The 22,979-nt window shown below is 43.0% G+C and overlaps 1 protein-coding gene across 1 annotated transcript in view; it reads right to left on the bottom strand.

Moving 5' to 3' along the window:
• LOC132815172 (proton-coupled zinc antiporter SLC30A8-like) overlaps positions 1 to 17,809 on the bottom strand; it is a 30,621-nt gene extending 12,812 nt beyond the window's left edge. Inside the window, exons 1-5 of the mRNA XM_060823984.1 lie at positions 17,697 to 17,809; positions 10,803 to 10,868; positions 7,607 to 7,980; positions 5,304 to 5,450; positions 3,813 to 3,966 (exon numbers count right to left, since the gene is read on the bottom strand). Coding sequence (XP_060679967.1) covers positions 3,813 to 3,966; positions 5,304 to 5,450; positions 7,607 to 7,980; positions 10,803 to 10,868; positions 17,697 to 17,809 — 854 coding nt within the window. The remainder of the gene's footprint in view (positions 1 to 3,812; positions 3,967 to 5,303; positions 5,451 to 7,606; positions 7,981 to 10,802; positions 10,869 to 17,696) is intronic.
• Positions 17,810 to 22,979: the final 5,170 nt, after the last annotated feature.

Below are 22,979 nucleotides of genomic sequence, written 5' to 3'. Positions count from 1 at the left end.
AAAGATTAGAAGGCACATAACAGGGAATACCGAAGTCTTGCAAAAGAAGTCCCGACTCAGGCGACTGACTGTGTGGAGTTTGCACGTTCTCCCCGTGTCTGCGTGGGTTTCCTCCGGGTGCTCCGGTTTCCTCCCACAGTCCAAAGATGTGCGGGTCAGGTGAATTGGCCATGCTAAATTGCCCGTAGTGTTAGGTAAGGGGTAATGTAGGGGTATGGGTGGGTTTCGCTTCGGCGGGTCGGTGTGGACTTGTTGGGCCGAAGGGCCTGTTTCCACACTGTAAGTCTAATCTAAAAAAATAAAGTAAATAATGATACTCAAAGGGAATGTGGGCCAATTATTGACCAAAAAGGAAATCTTATGAAGGCAGATGACATTATTGGATACCAGCTTGTGTGTGCCTTCACTAAATGAGTATTCTAACAGTATCAGAAGAAATGACACTGTTATGGTAGAAGAATTGGATGAGGACATTATAGTGGCTCAGTGGTTAGGACTGTTGCCTCATAGCACCAGACACACATTCGATTCCAGCCTTGGTTGACTGTTTCGAGGTTGCCTGTTCTCCCTGTGTCTGTGTGGGTTCCATCGGATGCTCTGTTTCTTCCCATAGTTCAAAGCTGTGCAGGTTAGGTGGATTGGCAATGTTAGATTGTCTATAGTGTCCACGGATGTGCAAGCTAGGTGTTTTAATGATGGTAATTATGGGAAAAAGGTAGAGAGCTTGGCCTCCGTGGGCTACTCTTCGGGAGTAAGTGCAGACGAAATGGGCCGAATGGCCTCTTTCCACACTGTAGGGATTATATGATTCCAAGATAAAAATAGATAAAGGGGATACAGTTAAAAGGTTGTCGCAGTTCAAAATGTAAGTCACCAGGTCAAGAGGGGATGCATCCTGTCCAAGAAAGTAAATGTGGAAATATCAGAGGCTTTGACTACACTGTTTTAATCCTGTTGCATATGGGAGTGATGTCAAAGAACTGGAGACTTGAAAATATGTTACTCCTATTCAACAAATGAGAGATGGGTAAATCTGCAATCATAGGCCAGCTAGACTAACAGACTCAGATTAAGATCATTGGCAAAAGAATCAGAAAGGGTGTAGGAATTATTTGAAACAGCAAATTATGAGTGTAATACCTGAAGGTAAGGCATTAGCAAATTCAATAGCAACTTTCAAAAGGGAATTGGATGTATACTTTTTGCAAAGCAGGGGATGGGACTAAATACACAACACTTTCAAAGAGCCAGCAGAGATGCAATGGCCTTATTCTGCATTGCATGATTCTATGACATTGAAAATTTAAATAATTTTAAAATAGCATCTTTGGTAACAGGGTCAGGTAACATGAACAAATATTTAACTCGTTCATTTAAATTTCCTCTATGAGTAGTGGCTTTAATTCATTTAAAAGAATTGCATTAAACTCATTTAGATAGAGTCGAGAAATGGTTAATTCCTTCTGATAATTTCAAAATGGCGACCTTTTATTTAGGAAAATAATATCTTCTAGTGTGCTATTTATATGCAAATAAAAATGAAACATGCTTTCTGCGAGATGATGAATCTAGACTGTTAAAATGTCTAGATCCCCAGGGACTGATAATCTACATTCCAGGATAAAGGACGTAGCTATCAAAGTAGCAGATAAATTGGATGTGATTCTGTACATTCTGGAGCAGCCCAGAAGATTGGAGGGTGGTAAATATAACGCACTATTTAAAAAATGAGGAAAGGAGGAAATAAAGAATTACAAACCTGTACACCTAACATTAGAAGTAGATAAAATATTAGAGTCTATTTTAAAGGACATTATATCGGAGCATTTAGAAAACACCAATGAAATTAGACAAAATAAACACTGATTTAAGAAAGTGAAAGCATATTTGAGGAGTTTTTGAGGATGTAACTAGTAGATTAAATGAGGTAAAAACAGTGGAGATGGTATATTCAGATTTGCAGAAAGCTTTTTCGAAAGTCCCACATGAGAGGTTACCTTTCAAAATTAAAGCACATAGGATTGGGGTAATATACGGGCTTAGATTGAGAATGCGTTTGCAGACAGGAAACAGAGAGCATAGTAAATGGATCTTTTCAGAGTGAAAGGTGAGGACAAATGGGATACCACAGTGATTGAGATGTACACAATATATATCAATAATGTGGCGAGGGAATCAAATTTGTATGTAAAGAGGCTTTAAGGTTATTTAAACAAGTTGAGTGAGTGGGAAAATACATAACAAATGCAGCACAACGTGGATAAGTGTGAGGATACCTATTAGGTAGGCAAAACAGAATGGCAGAATATTATTTAAATGATAGAAAGGAAATTGTTGTAGGGACACGAGTGTCCTTGTTCATCAGTCATCGAGAAATGCAGGTGATGCAAATGATTAGGAAGGTAAATGTTATGTTGGTCTTCACTGCAAGTGTATTACAAGAACAACAATGTCTTAATGGCACTGTGCAGGGCCTTCATGAGACTACACTTGGAGTACCTTGCAGTTTTGGTCATCTTATCTAAGAAAGGATAGACATACTAAAGGGCAGATTTGGTGCACTTGCCATCAAGGGAGGGCAGTGAAGGTTGAAGAGACTGGGGGGTGGGAAGGTAGGATGGGTGGCAAGATTGTGGTACAAGGAGAGGTAAGATCAATCAACAAGTGAAACTCAGAGGAATGAGGCATATTTCACTGAATTCTGACAAGACTGCACAGATTTGATGTTTCACCTTTTTGGGGCCCTTAAAAGGGGATCATGGTCTCAGGATAGATAGATTACCCACAGTATGGAAATAGGCCTCCGAAGAATAACCTACCCAGACCCATTCCCCTGCTCGATATATATATATAAAATGCACCTGATACTATGGGCAATTTAGCACGGCCAATTCACCTGATCTGCACATCTTTGGATTGTGGGAGGAAACTGGAGCACCGGAGGAAACCCACACAGACACAGGGAGAATGTGCAAACTCCACACAGACAGTCGCCCGAGATGGGAATCGAACCCGGGTCCCTGGTACTGTGAGGCAGCAGTGCTAACCACTGAGGCACTGTGCCACCCACTGAGCCACCGTGCTGCCCATGGATACATAGTTGGCTACTTTGAACTGAGATAATGAAAATGTCTTCATTCAGAAACTGGTGAATCTGTGGAGGCCAAGTCAATTAATATATTTAAGAAAGAAATAGATTTTTAGACACTAATAGCATCAATAGGCATGAGGATAGAATGTCAACCATGAACGTACTGAACGGTAGAGCAGGCTTGATGGACCAAATGCCAACTCCTGCTTCAATTTTGTGTGCTTCCATGTTACTTTAATGACAACAGTCAGTGAATGATTGAATCATATACAATGACAGGAGTTTTCATATATATACGTCTAACACTTTCTTCCTTTAGGAATAATACCTTTTCAGGCTGCTGTTTGACATTGCTAATGTCATCAACATTTCACAAGAAATTCTGGATGGGGAAATCATAATAAACACATCAGTGATATGCAATTGTGACTGAAGGAATAATTCACACTTAGGCACTATTCTGAACGCTATCTTTGTTAGAGATAGACATATTTCTAATCATTAAGGAATCAAGGGTAATGAGGAAATGATAAGAAAGTGGAGTTGAGGATTATCAGATCAGCTATGATCTTATTAAATGGCAGAACAGTCTTAATGGGTTGAATGGCCTACTTCAGCTCCAATGTATAACATTTATAAACATATATTTAAAATAAAGTAATTGAAGAAATGTTTAATTTAAAAAGCAGCATATACAAAGCTATAATGAAAGTTAACTTACATTACATTTGCCACCACTGCAAAGGTAGATGTTATAACCATCACCAATCCATCAATTTCATAATCAGCACGAACCAATCTTACACAAGCAAGGTAGACCAACACTCCTGTTACAAGCCAAATTGTGATCACTGAGAACAGTGCACCAAGAATTTCTAGTAAAAATAAAATTGGAATTAGTAAGAATAGTTTGCATAAAAACACCAATAGATGATTTGAGATGCAACAGTCCATTGCAATTGATGTTTAAGATGGAGATGCTTAAGATAGAGCATAAACTCCCGGACAACCTTCATTTACTGTAGCTTTGAGGAATCTGTGTTCCACTTATACACTAGACTGCAGACACTCTTTCATTTCTTGAGGGCTGTTTATGCATTTTTGGTGGTATCTCAGCACTATGTTCCTGATCTTTGGTCACTTGGTGCAGACAGGAATGGGCAGACTGGAGGACCCTCTCATGGGTTTGTTTGTGGATCTGGTCAAAATGGCCATAAGCAACCAGTCCAGGCAACGAGGTGTGGAGTGAGTCCCTATACTGGACTTCCTATCTCTCTCCTGTAGTTACATCTGCACTGGATATCCTTGGAGAGGAAGACATGGTGTCCAGTGGCAGGCTTAATGCTTGTTTCTGGTGGACCTCACTGGAACTGGAGCGCATTGTTATCACCTTCAGTGATAATTTAATTTCATTTTTATATTTGCTTTTAACTTTTGATTTTTGTTAGAGTATCCCATTAAAGGATTGTTAACTTTTAATTTGACTTAATTGGCATAAATAATTCAGAAGGAGGCTCACTGGACCTGAACTGTTAATTCTGCTTTCTCTTTCCAGAAGCTGCCAGACCTGCTGAGATTTTCTAACAATTTCTGCATGTGTTTCTGATTTCCAGCATCTGCAGTTCTTTTTTATTGTTTGGCAGAATAATGTTTATTTAAAAGACTATGATCAGTAGCAAACAACAACTTGTGTTTAGGTAGTATCTTTAACACATAAACACCTCAAGGTATTTCATTGAAATTTTATCAATGAGACACACTGGGAGATTTTGGACCAGATGCCCTGAATCTTGATCAGAGATAGTCTTTAATTAGTGTTTTTAAATAGTTAAGAGAGGTATAGTAGGTCAAGGAGAGAATTTCAGATTTTCACACATGACAAACAAAATAAATGGCCCGAGATCAGCACCACAGTTATTTGCATTGTCCTGGACAAACAAGTAGTCTTGTTTTATGAAATAAAAATAAAAGAAACCAGGCAGGCTGTGTAACAGGTGGCTTATCCAATGCCAGCTGCTAACTACATCAAATTTTAAATCACAGAACAATATCGTTTGGCTTTCATTGTATTTTAAAGTACGAAATACCCTAAACCAAAATATCACTGAACTTTTAGTTTACACTGGATAGATTCTGAAAAATAAAATTATTGTTTCTCATCAATATTCCTAATGCTTCCACTTAACTGCAAATACTTTTCTGAAACTCTCACCTGCTCTGTACCATCCAAAGTTTAATTTCTTCGTGGCCGGTCTTGATGATAACCATAATGAACACAAGCTAATCAGAAAACTTGTGACATCTGCTAAAAGATGTGCTGCATCGGTCATAACAGCCAAGCTCCCTGCTAGATAGCCACCTGAGAGAAATGGTAGAAAATTAAGTCATAGCATGTAATGGAGTAATTCTACATGGACCTAGTAAAGATCATTTGGTAATGACTTAACTTCATTTTTTTTAATCATAGTTATTTCTTTATACAGCTATTGTATTCACAGTATTCACTTGTGTTCATAGCCTCCTTATAATAGTTGAATGTTTAGAGCTGTTGCATATCAAGATCCTCGAGAGCTTCCATCAATAGTGTCGACATTGAATCATGGAGTCATATAGTCATAGAGATGTACAGCATGGAAAGAGATCTTTTGGTCCTAGCCGCACATGCCGACCAGTTATCCCAACCCAGTCTAGTCCCACCTGCCAGCACCCGGCTCATATCCCTCCAAATCCTTCCTTTTCATATACCCATCCAAATGCCTCTTAAATGTTTCAATTGTACCAGCCTCCACCACTCCCTCTGGCAGCTCATTCCATACACGTACCACCCTCTGTGTGAAAAAGTTGTCCCTTAGGTCTCTTTTATATCTTTCCCCTCTCACCCTAAACCTATGCCCTCTAGTTCTGGACTCCCCCAACCCAGGGCAAATTTTGTAAACCTCTCAGCCTCCGACGGTCCAGGGAAAAGCCCTAGCCTGTTCAGCCTCTCCCTATATCTCAAATCCTCCAACCATGGCAACATCCTTGTACATCTTTTCTGAACATTTTCAAGTTTCACAACATCTTTCCAACAGGAAGACCAAAATTGCATGCAATATTCCAACAGTGGCCTAACTAATATCCTATGCAGCTGGTGCATGACCTCCCAACTCCTGTACTCAATACTCTGATCAATAAATGAAAGCATACCAAACGCCTTCTTCACTATCCTATCTACCTGCGACTCCACTTTTAAGGAGCTATGAACCTGCACTCCAAGGTCTCTTTGTTCAGCAACACTCCCTAGGACCTTACCATTAAGTGTGTAAGTCCTGCTTTGATTTGCTTTCCCAACATGCAGCACCTCACATTTATCTGAATTAAACTCCATCTGCCACTTCTCAACCCATTGTCCCATCTGATCAAGATCCTGTTGTAATCTGAGGTAACCTTCTTCGTTGTCCACTACACCTTCAATTTTGGTGTCATCTGCAAATTTACTAACTGTACCTCTTATGCTCACATCCCCCAAATCATTTCTATAAATGACGAAAAGTATTGGACCCAGCATCAATCCTTGTAGCACTCCACTGGTCACAGCCCTTAAGTCTGAAAACAACCCTCTACCACCACCCTCTGTCTTCTATCTTTGAGCCAGTTCTGTACCCAATTGGCTAGTTCGCCCTGTATTCCAAGAGATCTAACCTTGCTAACCAGTTTCCCATGGGGAACCTTGTCGAATGCCTCACTGAAGTCCATATAGATCACAGCTACCGCTCTGCCCTCATCAAAGTCTTTGTTACTTCTTTAAAAAACCCGATCAAGTTTGTGAGACATGATATCCCACGCGCAAAGCCATGTTGACTATCCCTGATCAGTCCTTGCCTTCCCAAATGCATATACATCTGTCCCTCATGATTCCCTCCAGCAACTTGCCCACCACCAACGTCAGGCTCACTGGTTTATAGTTCCCTGGCTTGTCCTTACCATCCTTCTTAAACAGTGACACCACGTTAGACAGCCTCCCGTCATCCGGCACCTCACCTGTGACTATCAATGATACAAATATCTCAGCAAGAGGCACAGCAATCACTTCCTTGGCTTCCCACGGAGTTCTAGGGTACACCTGATTAGTTCCGGGGGATTTGTCCACCTTTATGCATTTCAAGACAATCCTGGGGTCCAACTGGACAACCTCCAGACCGATGCCAACACCCTCCATAAAGATTCCTCTACCAGTATTGAAGTCCTGTTCCTATCTCAGCATGTAATCATGGACCTAGGAATGTGCAAGTCTGCAACACTCAGGATCATGCAGCACAGAAACAGACCCTTCAGTCCAACCAGTTAATGTTGTCAAGGTCAATTCCTTGCTCTGGCAGATCAATAAGTTTCAGGCAGACCACGGAGCATCTTTCAACAAATTGAACTTTTCCGATTGCCGAAAGATAATACCCCTGTTCATTTTTTCTTCATTTATCTACCAAGAGCTCTGTTTCTAATGATACACATTTGAAGTGTAGTTACTGCTTTACTCACCAACCAGTTCTCCAATCATAAATGTTAGACAGATGACCAAAGCTATCCACAGCTTCTTCTTAGCTTGACATTGCTCGATTTGCTTCTGTTCGTGAGCCTTTTTATTGCAGTGACAATGGAAGACCCCATTGGACTCACAGACACTCTCAGATGGTAAGCTTATCTCCTGTTCCAGATTTGGAAGTTGGCACGATGAGCTGTGGGATGGCACATGGTGATAATGAATTAGGTCCGAGCGTTCATCTGTCAATTTATTGCGAATACACGAGTGCCGAGACTCCACACAAACTTCAGAAACCAACTGACGACACTCGCTGGGATCGCCAGTGCCAGTAAAAGCCGAGGCTGCATGAATCGGAGAGCTGGCCAGGTCTCTGTGCAGCAGGAACTCATCAGCATTGCCCAGCCAAGGCCCTTACTACAGTGGCAAGCTGCCCACACCCCGAACCCAGCCTCCAGGCTCCGCGGAGTCAGGGGTCAGACGGGCGGTGAGGTAGGGGCGCAGGGCTGTGGTGGTCAGTGTCAGAGGTAGGGCTATGAAAGGCAGGGTTGGGTGGGGCTACAATGGGCGGTGTCAGGGGTCGGGGCTGTGGTGGGCTGGGTCAGGGGGCTATGGAGTGCAGGGTGGAGAGAGCAATGGTGGGCGGGGCCATGAATGGCAGGTTTTGGGGGCTACAATAGACTGGTCAGGGGCAGGGCTATGGTTGGCGGCATGGAGAGGGCTATGGTGGGCAGTGTCAGGGTTTGCTGGGACAAGGTCAGGGGGTGGTGTCAGTTTAGCGAAGTCAGGGTGAAGGGCAATGGATGGGCCAGCCCATGAGGATGGGTTGGGGTCAGAGGGGTGAGGATATGGAGGGCTAGGACGAGGAGGAATGGTCATGTTTGTGGTATCAGTTGGGATAGGGATTAGAGGGCAGTGTCGGTGCAACAGGCTTGAGGGCACAGCTACAAAGGGGTGGGATCATGAGGACGGTCAGTAGTCAGAGAGACAGGGCTATACAGGGGCAGGTTCAGGCTGTCAGACGAATGGTGTTATAGAGGAATGGGGCATAGGAGAGGGATGACGACGGGCAGGTCTAGGAGAAAATGCCTGCGTAAGGGGATGGATTAAGCGGGGTTACTGTAATGGGTGGGCTCAATAAGGGTGATCAGAAAAGGACCAGAGTGGGAAAGGTCCACCAGTGATGGAGCCAATAAGGAAGGCATAATGATTGCAATTGGGGGAAGAGGTAGACGATAGGGTGCCACTGAGAAGTGTCATGGACTGAAGCTAATGAGGACTAGGGTGGGTGGGGGGGGGGTCAATGGCAAGGAGCCAATGAGGAGCTAGGGAGGGTGGAACAAATGGGAGGAAAGATGTAGTTAAACTTGAAAGGGTTGAGAAAAGATTTACAAGGATGTTGTTAGGAATGGAGGGTTTGAGCTCTAGGGAGAGACTGAAATGGCCAGGGCTTTTTTCCCTGGAGCATTGGAGGTTGAGAGGTGGATCCATTGAAGTTTATAAAACATGAGAGGTATGGATAGAGTGAATAGCCAAGGTCTGTTTCTCAGAATAGGGAGACAAAAACCTAGAGGGCATGGATCAAAGGTGAGAGGGGAAAGATTTAAAAGGGACGAGAGTGTTAACATTTTAATGCAGAAGGTGGTTTGTGTATGGAACAAGCTGCCAGAATAAATAGTGGAAGCAACTACAATTACATAATTTAAAAGGCACCTGGATGGGTCCATGGATAGGAAGTGTTGAGAGGGATATGGGTCAAATGCTGGCAAATGGGACTAGATCAGTTTAAGATATCTTGTTGGCATGGACGGATTAGACTGAAGGGTCTGTTTCAGTGCAGTATAACACAATGATTCTATGACTCATTGGGGCTAACCTAACCCAAATCCAATCACGAACAATTAGAAGAGGTTTGGCCCAAAACTCGTGGAGCCTGCAAGGAATGTCCTGCTCATTTGGACACAGCAACATTTAAAATCCAGCAGACCCAGTGCTCTGCACTCTGACCCATGGGAATGGTGTGTGGGCCCTAACAGAAATGAAGTTTCTCATTCCTGGAACCACTCTTGGAAATTGCTACTGTATGCTCTGGAATGCATTCACATTAACCAAATAATGTGGCACTCACAGCTGCAAACAATAGCTGAGGTCCAACAGCTCAAATCACCTTGTTGCTCTTGTACTCTATGCTCCTGTTAATAAACCTATAGACACTATATGCTTTATTAAGTGCTCTCTCACCCATCCTGTCACCTTCAATGATCTGTGTACATATACATTCGGATTCATCTGTTCCTGTGTCCCTTTAGAATTGTATCCCGTGTGTTATATTATCTTTCGATATTCTTCCTACAAAAGTGACTTACCTCACAATTCTCTGTATTGAACCTCATCTGCAACCTATCTGGCACTCCATCAATTTGTCAATGTCCTCCTCACTGTTTACAATTCTTCCAAATTTCATGTCGTCTGCAAAATTGGAAATTGTCTCCTACATAAAATATATATCAGGAGAAGCAAGGGTCCCAATACCGACCCCTGGGGAGCTCCACTACAAACCTTCCTCCAGCCTGAAAATAATCACTGAGCATTTCTCTGTTTTCTGTCACTCAGCCAATTTTGTATCCACATTGCTACTGTCCCTTTTCTAAAATGACATATAACCTTCCTCACAACTCTATTGTGTGGCACTGTGTCACACATCTTCTGGAAATCCATGTATACCACGACAACAGTGGTATCAAGCTTTTCTATTACATCTTCAAAAAGCTCCAGTGAGTTAGTTAAACACAACTTCTCCTCTAGAAGTCTATGCTGCCCTCTCATCATTCCAACCCAAATTTGGGGTCCGTTACGTGGATGACGCCTTTGTCTTCACAAAATGGAACAAATTAGAGGAAAGATACAACACCATTAACAATATCCTGACAGGCATAAAATTTGCTGATTTCTGATGAAGGGCTTTTGCCCGAAACGTCGATTTTCCTGCTCCTCGGATGTTGCCTGAACTGCTGTGCTTTTCCAGCATCACTCTATTCCAGAATCTGCAGTCATTGTTTTTACCTAGGCATAAAATTTGCAAAAGAGGAGGAGAGCGACAACAACACTCATTCCTGGATGTGACAGCTGAATGTACAGTTAACGGAGAGCTTCAAGCCAGCATCTACAGAAAATCAACAAACACAGACCAGATACTTAACTTCAGAAGTAGCCATCCCAATACCCACAGACAGAGCTGCATCACACAGCAGCACCCAAGAACTACAAAAAGCAGAAGAAAAAATTTATACAACAATTCATCGATTTCCTTAGAAACAAACTCAAACAAGCAAACACAATGCAACCAAAAACTATAGCCACATTACCTCACATCAAAGATGTATCAGAAATGAGTTCCAGACAACTCAGATCTCTTGACATCATGGTAGCCCACTAACCTACCAACACACTTAAACAGTGACTAATGAACCTAAAGGATCCATTAGATACTACCAGCAAAAACTAATGTCATTTATAAGATACCATGCAAGAACTATAAAAAAAACTACATTGGACAAACAAGCAGGAAACTCGCCACCTGGATACACGAACACCAACTAGCCACCAAAAGGCGCAGCCCAATATCACTAGTTTCCATACATACAGATGAAGAAGGATACCACTTTGACTGGACAACACACACATCCTAGGACAGGTGAAACAATGACACACACGAGAATTCTTAGAGGCATGGCATTCTAACCAGACCTCCATCAATAAACACATCGATTTAGATCCTATCTACCTTCACTTAAAAATAAAACTGGAAATGATATCGTCTACTTTAAGAAACTGAGACCTATAAATAAAGAGGCGAGACTTACCACCAACGCTTCACTGGAGACTCTCATTGATGATGTTACCTAGTATGGTGATGAAACATCTGAAAAGAAACCTTCCAGCTCAATGAGCTAACTTAAATACTTAGCATTAACCTGAGCTACAAATCTTCTGAAAAATTACTAAAACTCTTGCAATTTCCCAATAAGCGTACACAGTGCAGCTGGAATGGATTCCAGTAAATAGCACATCCAATGCTCCTACTCTAGATGTACTTTCTCATTCACAGCTCCTGAGATACAGCATCCGAATCCAGCAGAGCAGAGCTTAGATTGTTCTATGGCTTCTGACCTGGACCCTGGATTGCTGACTCTATCACTACCATCTCTTCTTGAGTCACCAGAAAAACTCAACCATCTGTCTTACCAATCCAAACTAAAGTGGCAATATCTGAGCTGGTGCAGGATCTACATGAGTCTGTGAAAGGGCAACTTCATAGAGATTAACCTACAGTGAAGAGTTATCGTCAGCTTTGTTGACCAAGTCCTGTGGGACACGAGTCCTGTTTCATGTGTCAGAACTTTCATGGTATGAATGATTTTAGTGATCAGGACAACTGCCATCTGTTCTTTGTTAGGTCTATTCTATATTAGGATCGGTTCTGCTTTTTTAGACCTCCATTCTAGTCTGACAAAAACCATTGGTCAGTATTATTTCAAGTGAAATTATACTGACTGGATCATTAATATTGACTTCACATAGGCCCAGGCAGTAACCATCCTATGCCCCCCCCCCAATTTGTTGTGGGAATTTCCACCACCCTCTGATGTTTATCCATAGAGAGTGACCAAACAAAGGTCTGTACAGTGTTAAAATGGCCTCTGTTCCTTAGCTGCAGCTAGGGACTACAAATAATCTAAAAATGATATGCTGAAGATCCAGAACAAAGAATTACAGAAGCAGTTATACTTTTGGATTCAGTCAAAATAAATAATATATGCCAAGTAAGAGATATATGTTTATCTAAATGAAATCATTACTATTGATTAGGTTTGTATAATGCATAGAATATGAGAATAGTTAGCCTATCACTACACAGGTACATCTATCTAATTGCAATATACAGTTAGTATGAAAATAGACATATTATCAGGTCTGATGTACTCTAGGCTACAATTTGTCCTTACATGTCTGACTTATGTATGTCAATCACCTTCCCTTATCTAATACCCCTGGTGTTGTAGTGGCTTCTTTCAAGGCTCAGCAGTTCAATGAATAAATAACTCTTTGTTTGACTGTGAGTATTATCTTACTATTCCTTTGCTATCTTGCAGAAGAATTAGCTCTTAGAACAAATGGTCCCATGTATTGTTTAAATGACAGTTTTGTGTCCTTGGATGTTATTTACAGCTAAAAAGTCACAACTGTGCTCTATTAAATTTTGCTGCACAAGTTATTTTATTAAGCTATTATTTCTAAATCCTTTCAGCCTGCACATGATCACATTTTGCTGCTAACGTTACTGAACGATTGAGTGTTGTATGCCATGAGCTATCTGATGGTTAGTATGTTGCTAAATACCTGTGAGGTCCCCCTCTCCTTACCTCCAATGGCCAGGCATGTTGAGAGTCCACTAAAAACTAGACATTCCCACTGTGCAAATTAGTCTGAAAATCCAGAAATATGGTAATATAATGGCTGGCTATTAAAGGCATGTTGTAATTACTTTTGCATTTCCCACAGAACATCACTACTGTCACCACCCCAGCACATTTCAAACATAAATCCAATCTTCAGTTCTTATAGATTTCTCAGTAACTTGGTTTGGAGATACTAAGACATGAGGGTGCATGAGGGCTAAACAATTGAAAAGCTGCAACATCAAATTAATTCAAGTGGACTATGTGACAGGCAAAGACAAACTTTCAATCTTGCCAAATAACACTCAGTTACTTTTCTAAGTGTTGATTTTATAAATTAACTAATTGGATAACAATTCACAAAACCATTAGTCTCATCAGCAAGCTTAACAAAACAAATTTTCACAGATTCAAAATCAGCACAGAGTGAATCTTATAGTTCCCACTGCTATACTACTTTTTTTTTAGACAAGCAGTGAGGGAAACAATAGTTTTATAATAGTCAATATAATATTTCAGCATTTACACATTACCATTGATACCTATCTATCTAAGGAGTTTGTACTCCTGTAGGTAATGGTACAGCTCAGAGTGCATGTACCTTGTCCTGGATATATTAAGATGGGGTGTGGATTTCAGCCTCATGGGAAAATATTGTGAAATAAGTTCATCTATTTCAAATTTCCATTCACAAAAAGGTGTTGGTAAATCAAAACAGAAAAAAAATTTTAAAAATTACTTTATGATCAAAAGTAATATTGTACAGCTGTTTTGGTCCAAAACTGCAATACAAATTAGACGAAAAAGACACAGACACAAATACAATGCAATCTTCTGCTCAGTTATGAACTTCACTCGTACGTTTCTTCTCGTTTGACCCATGAGGGGAATGCCAGAAGCCTATACTCACCAGAGTTTAGAAAACCGAGAGGAAATCTAATTGAAGTATATAAGGTGATAAAGTGAATTGACAAAGTAGAGTGGATGTTTCCCCTCATGGAGCACTCTAGAACAAGAATTTTAAACATAGTTTTTAGCTAAGGGCTAGCAGATTTAGTATGGAATAACTTCTCTTAAAGAATCTGTAGAATTTGCTACCTCAGAATGTGTTAAATGCAAGAACACCTGAATATAGTTAAGGAGGAAATAGATTTTTATTTAGTAATGGGTTAAAGGATTATAGACAGCTGACAGAAAAGTGGGGCTGAGTCCTAGATGAGATCAGCTATGATCGTATTAAATGATGGGACAGGCTCGAGGGCTGAACTGACTCTTCTTGCTCCTACGTTCCTAAAATCTGTGATGAAATCACCATTCACTCAGAATGGGGCAGCTCTGGGGAAACTTTAGAAGAGCTTCCTAATAAAAAAGGAGTCTGTACATCATGTCAAACATTTTGCTGCCTGACTCTGTGGCCATTTGCATGAGATTAGTTGAGAATTCATATATTTGCTCTTTGTCAAATTTGAGAATCACATGTAAATATTTCACTTTGTATTGACTTCACAATGTTCATGGGTGTTTCACCTTCCTTGTTGACGTTAGCTTAGTCAGAAAGGTAAATGTGTAGGCATGCCGCATAATTGTAACTCATTGGTGTTTACTGAGTTGTTTAGGACATTTCCTTAATTATAAAAGGAACAATGACTTTTTGTTCATCTTTGCTGAACGTTCGTGATCTAGCAAATGCAGTATGTTGTGAAGAAGTGTGAAATTGTCCATTTTGGTCAAAAGGATAAAAAGAAACATATTATCTTTAATGGTAAGAAGTTGCAGAGAGATCTGGGTGTCCTCATGCATGAATCACAGAAGGCACAGCAAAAAACAGGAAAGTTAACAGAATGTTATGGTTTATTGCAAGGGGAATTTGAATGTAAGAGTAAGGGGGTTCAGTTATACTGGACCCTAGTGAGAATCCATCTGGAGTTCTGTGCTCAGCACTAATTACCATCATTACACAAGGATGGTAATGTGCTGAATGTATTACTGAGAACATTTATTAGTCTATTGCCTGGAATGAGTAGATAGCCTGGACAGGCATTTTTAAAAATCATTTACAGGATGAAGACATCACTGGCTAGGCCAGCATTTATCGCCCATCTCTAATTGCCCAGAGGGTAGTTAAGATTCAATCACATTGCTGTGGGTCTGGAGTCACATGGAGGCCAGACCAGGTAGGAATGGCAGTTTCCTTCCCCAAAGGACGTTAGTGAACCAGATGGTTTTTCTTGACAATTGACAATGGCTTCGTTGTCATCATTAGACTCTCAATTCAAAATTGAATTCAAGTTCCACTATCCACTGTGGCAGGGTATGAACACATGTTCAGTCCATCAATAATACCATTGGGCCAATACTTTCCCCTACAGGCGAAGCCTGTATTTGCAAGAATTTTAAAAAGTCAAAGATGACTTAGTTGAAGCAAATATGATACTGAGTGGACTTGACTGGGTGAATGTTGAATGGATGTTTCCTTGTGTGGAGAATCTTGAGTTAGGGGTCATAGTGTAAAGCTAAGGGGTTGAGGGGCATCCATTTAAAACAGAGATAAGGAAACATTTTTCCTCTCAGAATGTTTAGTGTCTTTGGAATTGTCTTCCTCAAAAGGCTGTGGAAGCAGAATCTTTAAATATTTTAATGCACAGGTAGATAGATTCTTGATTAACAAGGAGGATGAAAGGGGAATGAGGAGCAATGTAGAGTTGAGGTTAAACTCAGATCAACCTTGATATTACTGAATGGGGCCTGAACCCAAAGGGCCAAGAGATTCCTTGTGGGTATGTCAGTGTCCAGTATTGTCCAGTATTGAGTCCTCATGAAGGGTTATGCCTGAAATGTTGATTGTCTTGCTCCTCAGACACTGCCTGACTTCTGTGCTTTTTCTAGCATCACACTTTATCGACTCTGACTCTCCAGCATCTGCAGCCCTCACTATGTCCAATATTGTATTCCCTACTCTGTGGGGCATGGATTAACTGGCAGCCTCAATTGGCCTTCCTTCACTCAGTGTCCCAGATGATTCTCAGGAGAGGTCGTTGAATGTTGAACGCAGAGTTCTGTAAGTACTCTGCCAGCAAAACCCCTGAGATGGAGCTATATGTGGGTAGCACAATCCCTTTCTGCCCCTCATTCTATGATCTGGATTGATTGACAGTGCGTGCATCCCCAGGTACCACACTCGGGATATCAGACCCAGACACTTTTCCATACCCCTGACCCAACCCTCCGTCTTCTCTCGGATATCTCCCTTGATGCCCACATCACCTCAGGTCTGGCTTGCTCTTGCTGGGCCCAGCTCTCTAATGGAAGCTGCCCCTCTCCTGCTGCCCTGCGGTGTACAATCTCCACTTCAACATGGAAAACCACAACTGCTGGACATGCACATGGATAGCAGTGGATTGAGGGGTGCGCAGATTAAGTTATTTTATTTTACATTAGGATTAATCCTTGGCACAACATTGTGGGCCAAAGGGCCTGTTCTGTGCTGTACTTTTCTATGTTCTATGTAAGTGCGCATGCCACCTTGAAGAAAAAAGGTGAAGCTAGTGGGCTGAGTGTGTATGGTGTTGCTGACTTTATTCTGAAAGCAATAAATACTTCAGTCTTTTAAAAAAAACAGATTAATAAATATTCACTGCCTGTCTCACCAGTGTGAAGGCACCGCTGGACAGTATTGTGGTGAGCACAGTTTGCCTTATTTTGACCGGCCATGGGATAATTGAAACCTCCCAACCTTCCTCCTTCATGATATGGAGGTGCTTGTGTTGGACTGAGTTGGACAAGGTCAGACAACACCAGGGTATAGTCCAATAGCGTTTATTTGAAACCTCAAGCTTTCAGAGTGTTGCTCCTGGAACATGCCCCATCTCCCACTCCTGGGGGCTGAATTAAACCACCACTACCACCCCCCCCCCCCGCCCCAACACACACACACACCCTCTCGGTGTGTATGCACGTCCCTGCAAAGGGTCCGCCCGTATTTCCAAGCGACCTCACTGCATTGGGGTTAAGGTAAATCCCACCGGTCAGCTCCCGGGAACAAGCCGTGGGCTTCTCAGGGACCAGTGGACGGCTGCACTTTCCACCCCGCATCGGATTTCATCCGTTTCTAACAAAACCGTCAAACGAATTTTGTTGTTGAGGGTCCGTCATCTCCTCGAAGCTCCAGCTGAGATCATGGGGCTGGGTGAGGGGTTGTCCACCTTCCTGTTTCTGTGACCAAGAAATAATCAGACTGCTCACAGAGAGTCCCAGTACCTTGCAAGTCAGAGGCAGTTCGCATTGACGGACTGTGACTGAAGTGAAGTTATTTAGTACAATGGGAGTATGTTCAGTTATCAGACCCTCTCTATATCTCAACTATATCTAAAGATTGTCCTGAAAAATCTAAGAAACCCCTTGGGTTTTATTTTGTAAGTGCAGGGAATGCCAACTTCCAATCTCTGTCCCTCGTGGGCAAAGACGACTGATCTGCTTCAGTAACAGTATGTTCAAAAATACTTTTTTGGAATAAAGTACATTTTTTTAGCAACAGACGCCGGTGAATACGGCTCACTTACCGTTCATTCACAATATCTACTGGGCACTGAGTTCCTCGACCGAGATCATGGCTTAAAATGAGAAATCTTACCTATCCCTGGGGAAGGAAAGGTCCTTGCTTGTTTTATCCCGCACCAGGTGAGATTTTTCCATGTTCGTCCTCTGGAATGTAAATTTTGAACGGATCTGAGCGAGCGGATCCATCTCCAGCACACTGAGTGACTTCCTCCCTGACAGAAATTAGCTGTCCCCCACCTGAACGTACGTCCCCTGAGGCGAACTTTGGTTCTTGCTTCGAACTCAAAAGCTACCAATCTATCTGTCTGAAGTAACCTATCTCCTTCTTATCAAACGTTATGTTTTTTTTTCTAATCGGGTGTCTCTGATTCAAGGTGGACTCTGAGTGTTTGGCACCGTTTCTTTGCTCGGGCTTTAAGGCAAGTGCTCTGCTGGTTGTCCTGACCTTAGCGGTGCATGCGCGAAGAAAGCCTTTATTTGGGAGTGTTACAAAGCAATTTCCCAAGCAGGTCCTGAGTACTTTGCAGTGGGATCATTGCCGACAGGCAGGATGCTGGAAGAACACAACAAGCCAGGCTGCATCAGGCGGTGGAGAAGTCGATGTTTTGGGTATAACCCTTCCCCATGCCCCTTCTCCACCTCCTGATGCTGCCTGGCTTGCTGTATTCTTCCAGGCGCCTGCCCTTCTACTTTGGATTCCAGCATCTGCAGTTTTTTTTTAGTCTCTAACGTACTCTTCAACCTGAGCAGTTTTGTTCCCCCTCCTTCAGGGATTTTCTTACCACTGGATGCTATTGCCTTTTAGACTTCCCAAGGTCCCAAGTCAGTTTCAGCCAGAACTCTGAGTTAACCTTGAAAGGGTTCCTAAAAAGATTAACAAGAATGTTGCCTGGATTGGAAAGCTTGAGCTATTGGGAGAGGCTTTTATCCAGTTGGAGGCTGAAGGCTGAGCTTATAGAGGTTTATAAAATCATGAGGAGCATGGATAAGGTGACCAGCCAAGGTCACAGCCAATGTCTTTTTGTTACCAGTGTAGGGGGATCCAAAACGAGAGGGCATAGCTTTATGGTGATGGAGGATAGATTTAAAAGGGGCCTGAGGGACAACTTTTTCACACAGAGGGTGGTGCATATAAGGAATAAGCTGCCAGAGGAAGTGGTGGAGGTGGGTACAATTACAATATCTAAGAGACACCTGGATGGGTCCATTAATAGGAAGGATTTAGAGGGATATGGGCCAAATGCTGGCAAATGAGACTAGATCGGTTTAAGATATCTGGTCAGAGTTGGACCAAAGGATCCTTTGAGTGCACATTTCCGTATATGAAAGAACTGAGCCCAGGCTGATAGTACACTTTGCACAATACTCTCATCATCTGACCAACACTTGGTTTAGAGTTAATGCCCACCTACAGATTAAAAGTCTATTTATTTTAACTGCAATTTACCATTCAACCTTCCCTTTAGTTTCCAAACATAATCTCTCAGCCAACTTTAAATACATGCAACTCCTTTTTAATACACCTTCCAGATTTTTACAAATTGGCTTGTGTTTCCCTGTTCTCTACTCCAGCTCATTATTGACCACAATTATTCATCTATTATTTTCCTAGATTCTGAATTTTCATGCCCTTCAGGCAAAATGCCTGAAGCCACTTTGTAATACGTAAATATTTAAACATTGCCTTAAATGAACCAAATCCATGAATTGCATTGGAACATCTGAGTTTGTCAAAATGGCCATTCTACAAATGTTTTTGTAATTCACTCATATGATGTAGGCATTACTTTCTGGGCCAGCATTTATTGTCCATCGAGGAGGTGATGGTGAGCTTCTTGAAATAAAAAAAGCTGGAAATCCCAGCAGGTCAGGCCCTAGTCATGGATAGAGAGGCCAAGCTAAAGTTTCAAGTCTAGATGACTTTTCGTAGACTCTGATTTCTGCATCTGCAATAACTTGCTCCAAGATGGTGAGCTTCCTTCTTGAACCACTGCAGTCCATTTGGATTAGGCACACTCACAATGCTATTCTGGAGGGAATTCCAAGATTTTGACTCAGCAATGATCATATAATTCCAAGTCAGGGTGGTGAGTGGCTTGAAGGAGAACTTGCGTGTTGTGGTGTTCCCATGTATTTGCCAGCCTTGTTCTTCAAGATGGAAGTCATCATGGGTTTGAAAGGAATTGTCTGAGGAGTCTTGGAGAATTTCTACAGAGCATCTTGTAGATAGTACTCACTGCTGCTACTGAGTGCCAATGATGTAGGGAGTAGATGGTAGTGGATATGTGTCAGTCAAGTTGTCTAATTTATCCCCGGTGGTGTCAAGCTTCTTGAGTGTTGTTGGGGCTGCACCATCCATTCAAGTGGAGAGTATGCCAGCACATTCCTGACTTGTGGCGTGTAGATGGTAGACAGACTTGAGGGAGTCAGGAGTGAGTTACCCGTTGCAGTTTTTCTAAAGTAATTGCTCTTGTAATTGCTGTGTTTGTGTAGCAAGACCAGTTTCTGATCAATCATAACCCAAGGATATTCGTAGTGGGGGTTTCAGTGATAGTAACTCCATGGAATGCCAAAGGGTGGTTGGTAGACTGTTTCTTGTTGGCGATGATCATTGACTGGCACTTGTGTGGTGCAAACATTACTTGCAACTTGACAAAGTTTTAATATTGTCCAGACCTTGTTGCATTTGATGATGAATTGCTTCAGTTTCTGAGGAGTTGTGAATGGTGCTGACCATTGTGCAATATTAAGCAAATATTCCTATTTCTGACCTTATGATGGAAGGAAGGTCATTAATGAAGCTGTTGAAGATGGTTGGGCCTAGGACACTACCCTGAAGAATTCCTGCAGAGGTGTCCTGGAGCTGAGATGATGGACATTCATCACCACAAGACAGGTATGACTCCAATCAGCAGAATGTTTGTCCCCTGATACCAATTGATTCCAGTTTTGCTAAGGCTCCCTAATGCTACTCTCAGTCAAATGCAGCCTTGATGCCAAGGGCTGTCACTGTCACCTCACCTCTGGAAGTCAGCTGTTTGATGAATGTTTGAATCAAGGTTGTAATGAGGTCAGGAGCTGAGGGCTCCTTGCAGAACCAAAACTGGATGTCACTGAGCAGGTTATTGCTGAGCAGACGTTTCCATCACTTTACTGATAATCAAGAGTAGGCTGATGGGGTGGCAATTGGCAGGGTTGGATTTGTCCTGCTTTTTGAGTACAGGACATACCTGAGCAATTTTCCACATGCCAGATCCCAGTGTCATAGCAATGCTGGTACAGCTTGGCTAAGGAAGTGGTATGTTTTAGAGCACTTCAATATTATTGCCAGAATGTTGTCATGGCCCATAGCCTTTGCAGTACCCAATGTGTCCAACCTTTTCTCAATATCATGTGCAGTGAATTAAATTAGCAAAAGACTGGCATCTGTAATGCTGGGGACAATTGGAGAAGCTGAAAAATGTATTGCTGGAAAAGCGCAGCAGGTCAGGCAGCATCCAAGGAACAGGAGAATCAACGTTTCGAGCATAAGCCCTTCTTCAGGAATGAGGAGGGTGTGCCAAGCAGGCTAAGATAAAAGGGAAGAGCGACTTGGGGGAGGGGCGTTGGGAATGCGATAGGTAGAAGGAGGTTAAGGTGAGGGTGATAAGCCAGGGACGGGTGGGGCGGAGAGGTCAGGAAGAAGATTGCAGGTCAAGAAGGCGGTGCTGAGTCCGATGGTTGGGACTGAGATAAGGTGGGGGGAGGGGAAATGAGAAAGCTGGAGAAATCTGCATTCATCCCTTGTGGTAAGAGGGTTCCTAGCAGAAGATGAGGTGCTCTTCCTCCAGGCGTCGTATTGCCATGGTCTGGTGATGGAAGAGGCCAAGGACCTGCATGTCCTTGGCGGAGTCAGAGGGGGAGTTAATGTGTTCAGCCACGGGCGGTTGGTTTGGTTGGTGCGGGTGTCCCAGAGGTGTTCTCTGAAACATTCCGCAAGTAGGCGGCCTGTCTCCCCAATGTAGAGAAAGCCACATCGGGTGCAGCGGATGCAGAAAATGATGTGTGCGGAGATGCAGGCAAATTTGTGACAGATATTGAAGGATCCCTTGGGGCCTTGGAGGTAAGTGAGGGGGGAGGTGTGAGCGCATGTTTTGCATTTCTTGCGGTTGCAGGGGAAGGTGCAGGGAGTGGAGGTTGGGTTAGTGGGGGGTGTGGACCTGATGAGGGAGTGGTCTTTCCGGAACACTGATAGGGGAGGGGAGGGAAATATATCCTTGGTGGTGGGGTCTGTTTGGAGGTGACAGAAATGACGAAGGATGATACGATCTGGAGGTTGGTAGGGTGGTAGGTGAGGACCAGTGGGGTTCTGTTCTGGTGCGATTGGAGGGACGGGGTTCAAGGGCAGAGGAGCGGGAAGTGGAGGAGATGCGATGGACAGCATCGTCAACCACTTGTGAGGGGAAATTGCGGTCTTTGAAGAAGGAGGCCATCTGGGTTGTTCGGTATTTGAATTGGTCCTTCTGGGAGCAGATGAGGCGGAGGCGAAGAAATTTGGAATATGGGATGGCATTTTTACAGGGGGCAGGGTGGGAGGAGGTGTAATCTAGGTGGCTGTGGGAGTCGGTCGGTTTATAATAAATGTCCATGTTGAGTCGGTCGCCCGAGATAGAAATGGAGAGGTCTAGGAAGGGGAGGGAGGAGTCTGAGATGGTCCAGATAAATTTGAGGTTGGGGTGGAAGGTGTTAGTAAAGTGGATGAACTGATCAACCTCCTCGTGGGAGCATGAGGTAGCGCCGATATAGTCATCGATGTAGCAGAGGAAAAGGTGGGGGGTGGTGCCAGTGTAGCTGCAGAAGATGGACTGTTCCACATATCTGACGAAGAGGCAGGCATAGCTGGGGCCCATGCAGGTGCCCATGGCTACTCCTTTGGTTTGGAGGAAGTGGGGGAGGATTGGAAAGAGAAGTTGTTCAGAGTGAGGACCAGTTCAGTCAGTCGAAGGAGGGTGTCAGTGGAAGGGTACAGTGGTTCGGTGGGAAAGGAGGAAGTGGAGGGCTTTGAGGCCTTCATCATGGGGGATGGAGGTGTATAGGGACTGGATGTCCATGGTGAAGATAAGGCATTGGGGGCCGAGGAAGTGTAAAATCATGGAGGAGGTGGAGGGCGTGGGTGGTGTCCCGAACATAGGTGGGGAGTTCTTGGACTAAGAGGGACAGGACCGTGTTGAGGTATGTAGAGATGAGTTCAGTGGGGCAAGAGCAGGCTAAGATGATGGGTTGGCCGGGGCAGTCAGGTTTGTGGATTTTGGGAAGGAGGTTGAAATGGGCGGTGCGGGGTTATGGGACTATGAGGTTGGAGATGGTGGATGAGAGA

Source organism: Hemiscyllium ocellatum, chromosome 4 (genome assembly GCF_020745735.1).
Source record: "Hemiscyllium ocellatum isolate sHemOce1 chromosome 4, sHemOce1.pat.X.cur, whole genome shotgun sequence".
Lineage (NCBI taxonomy): Eukaryota > Metazoa > Chordata > Chondrichthyes > Orectolobiformes > Hemiscylliidae > Hemiscyllium > Hemiscyllium ocellatum.
Note: the sequence above shows the minus strand (reverse complement) of the source record. Positions and strands in the feature narration are given on the sequence as shown.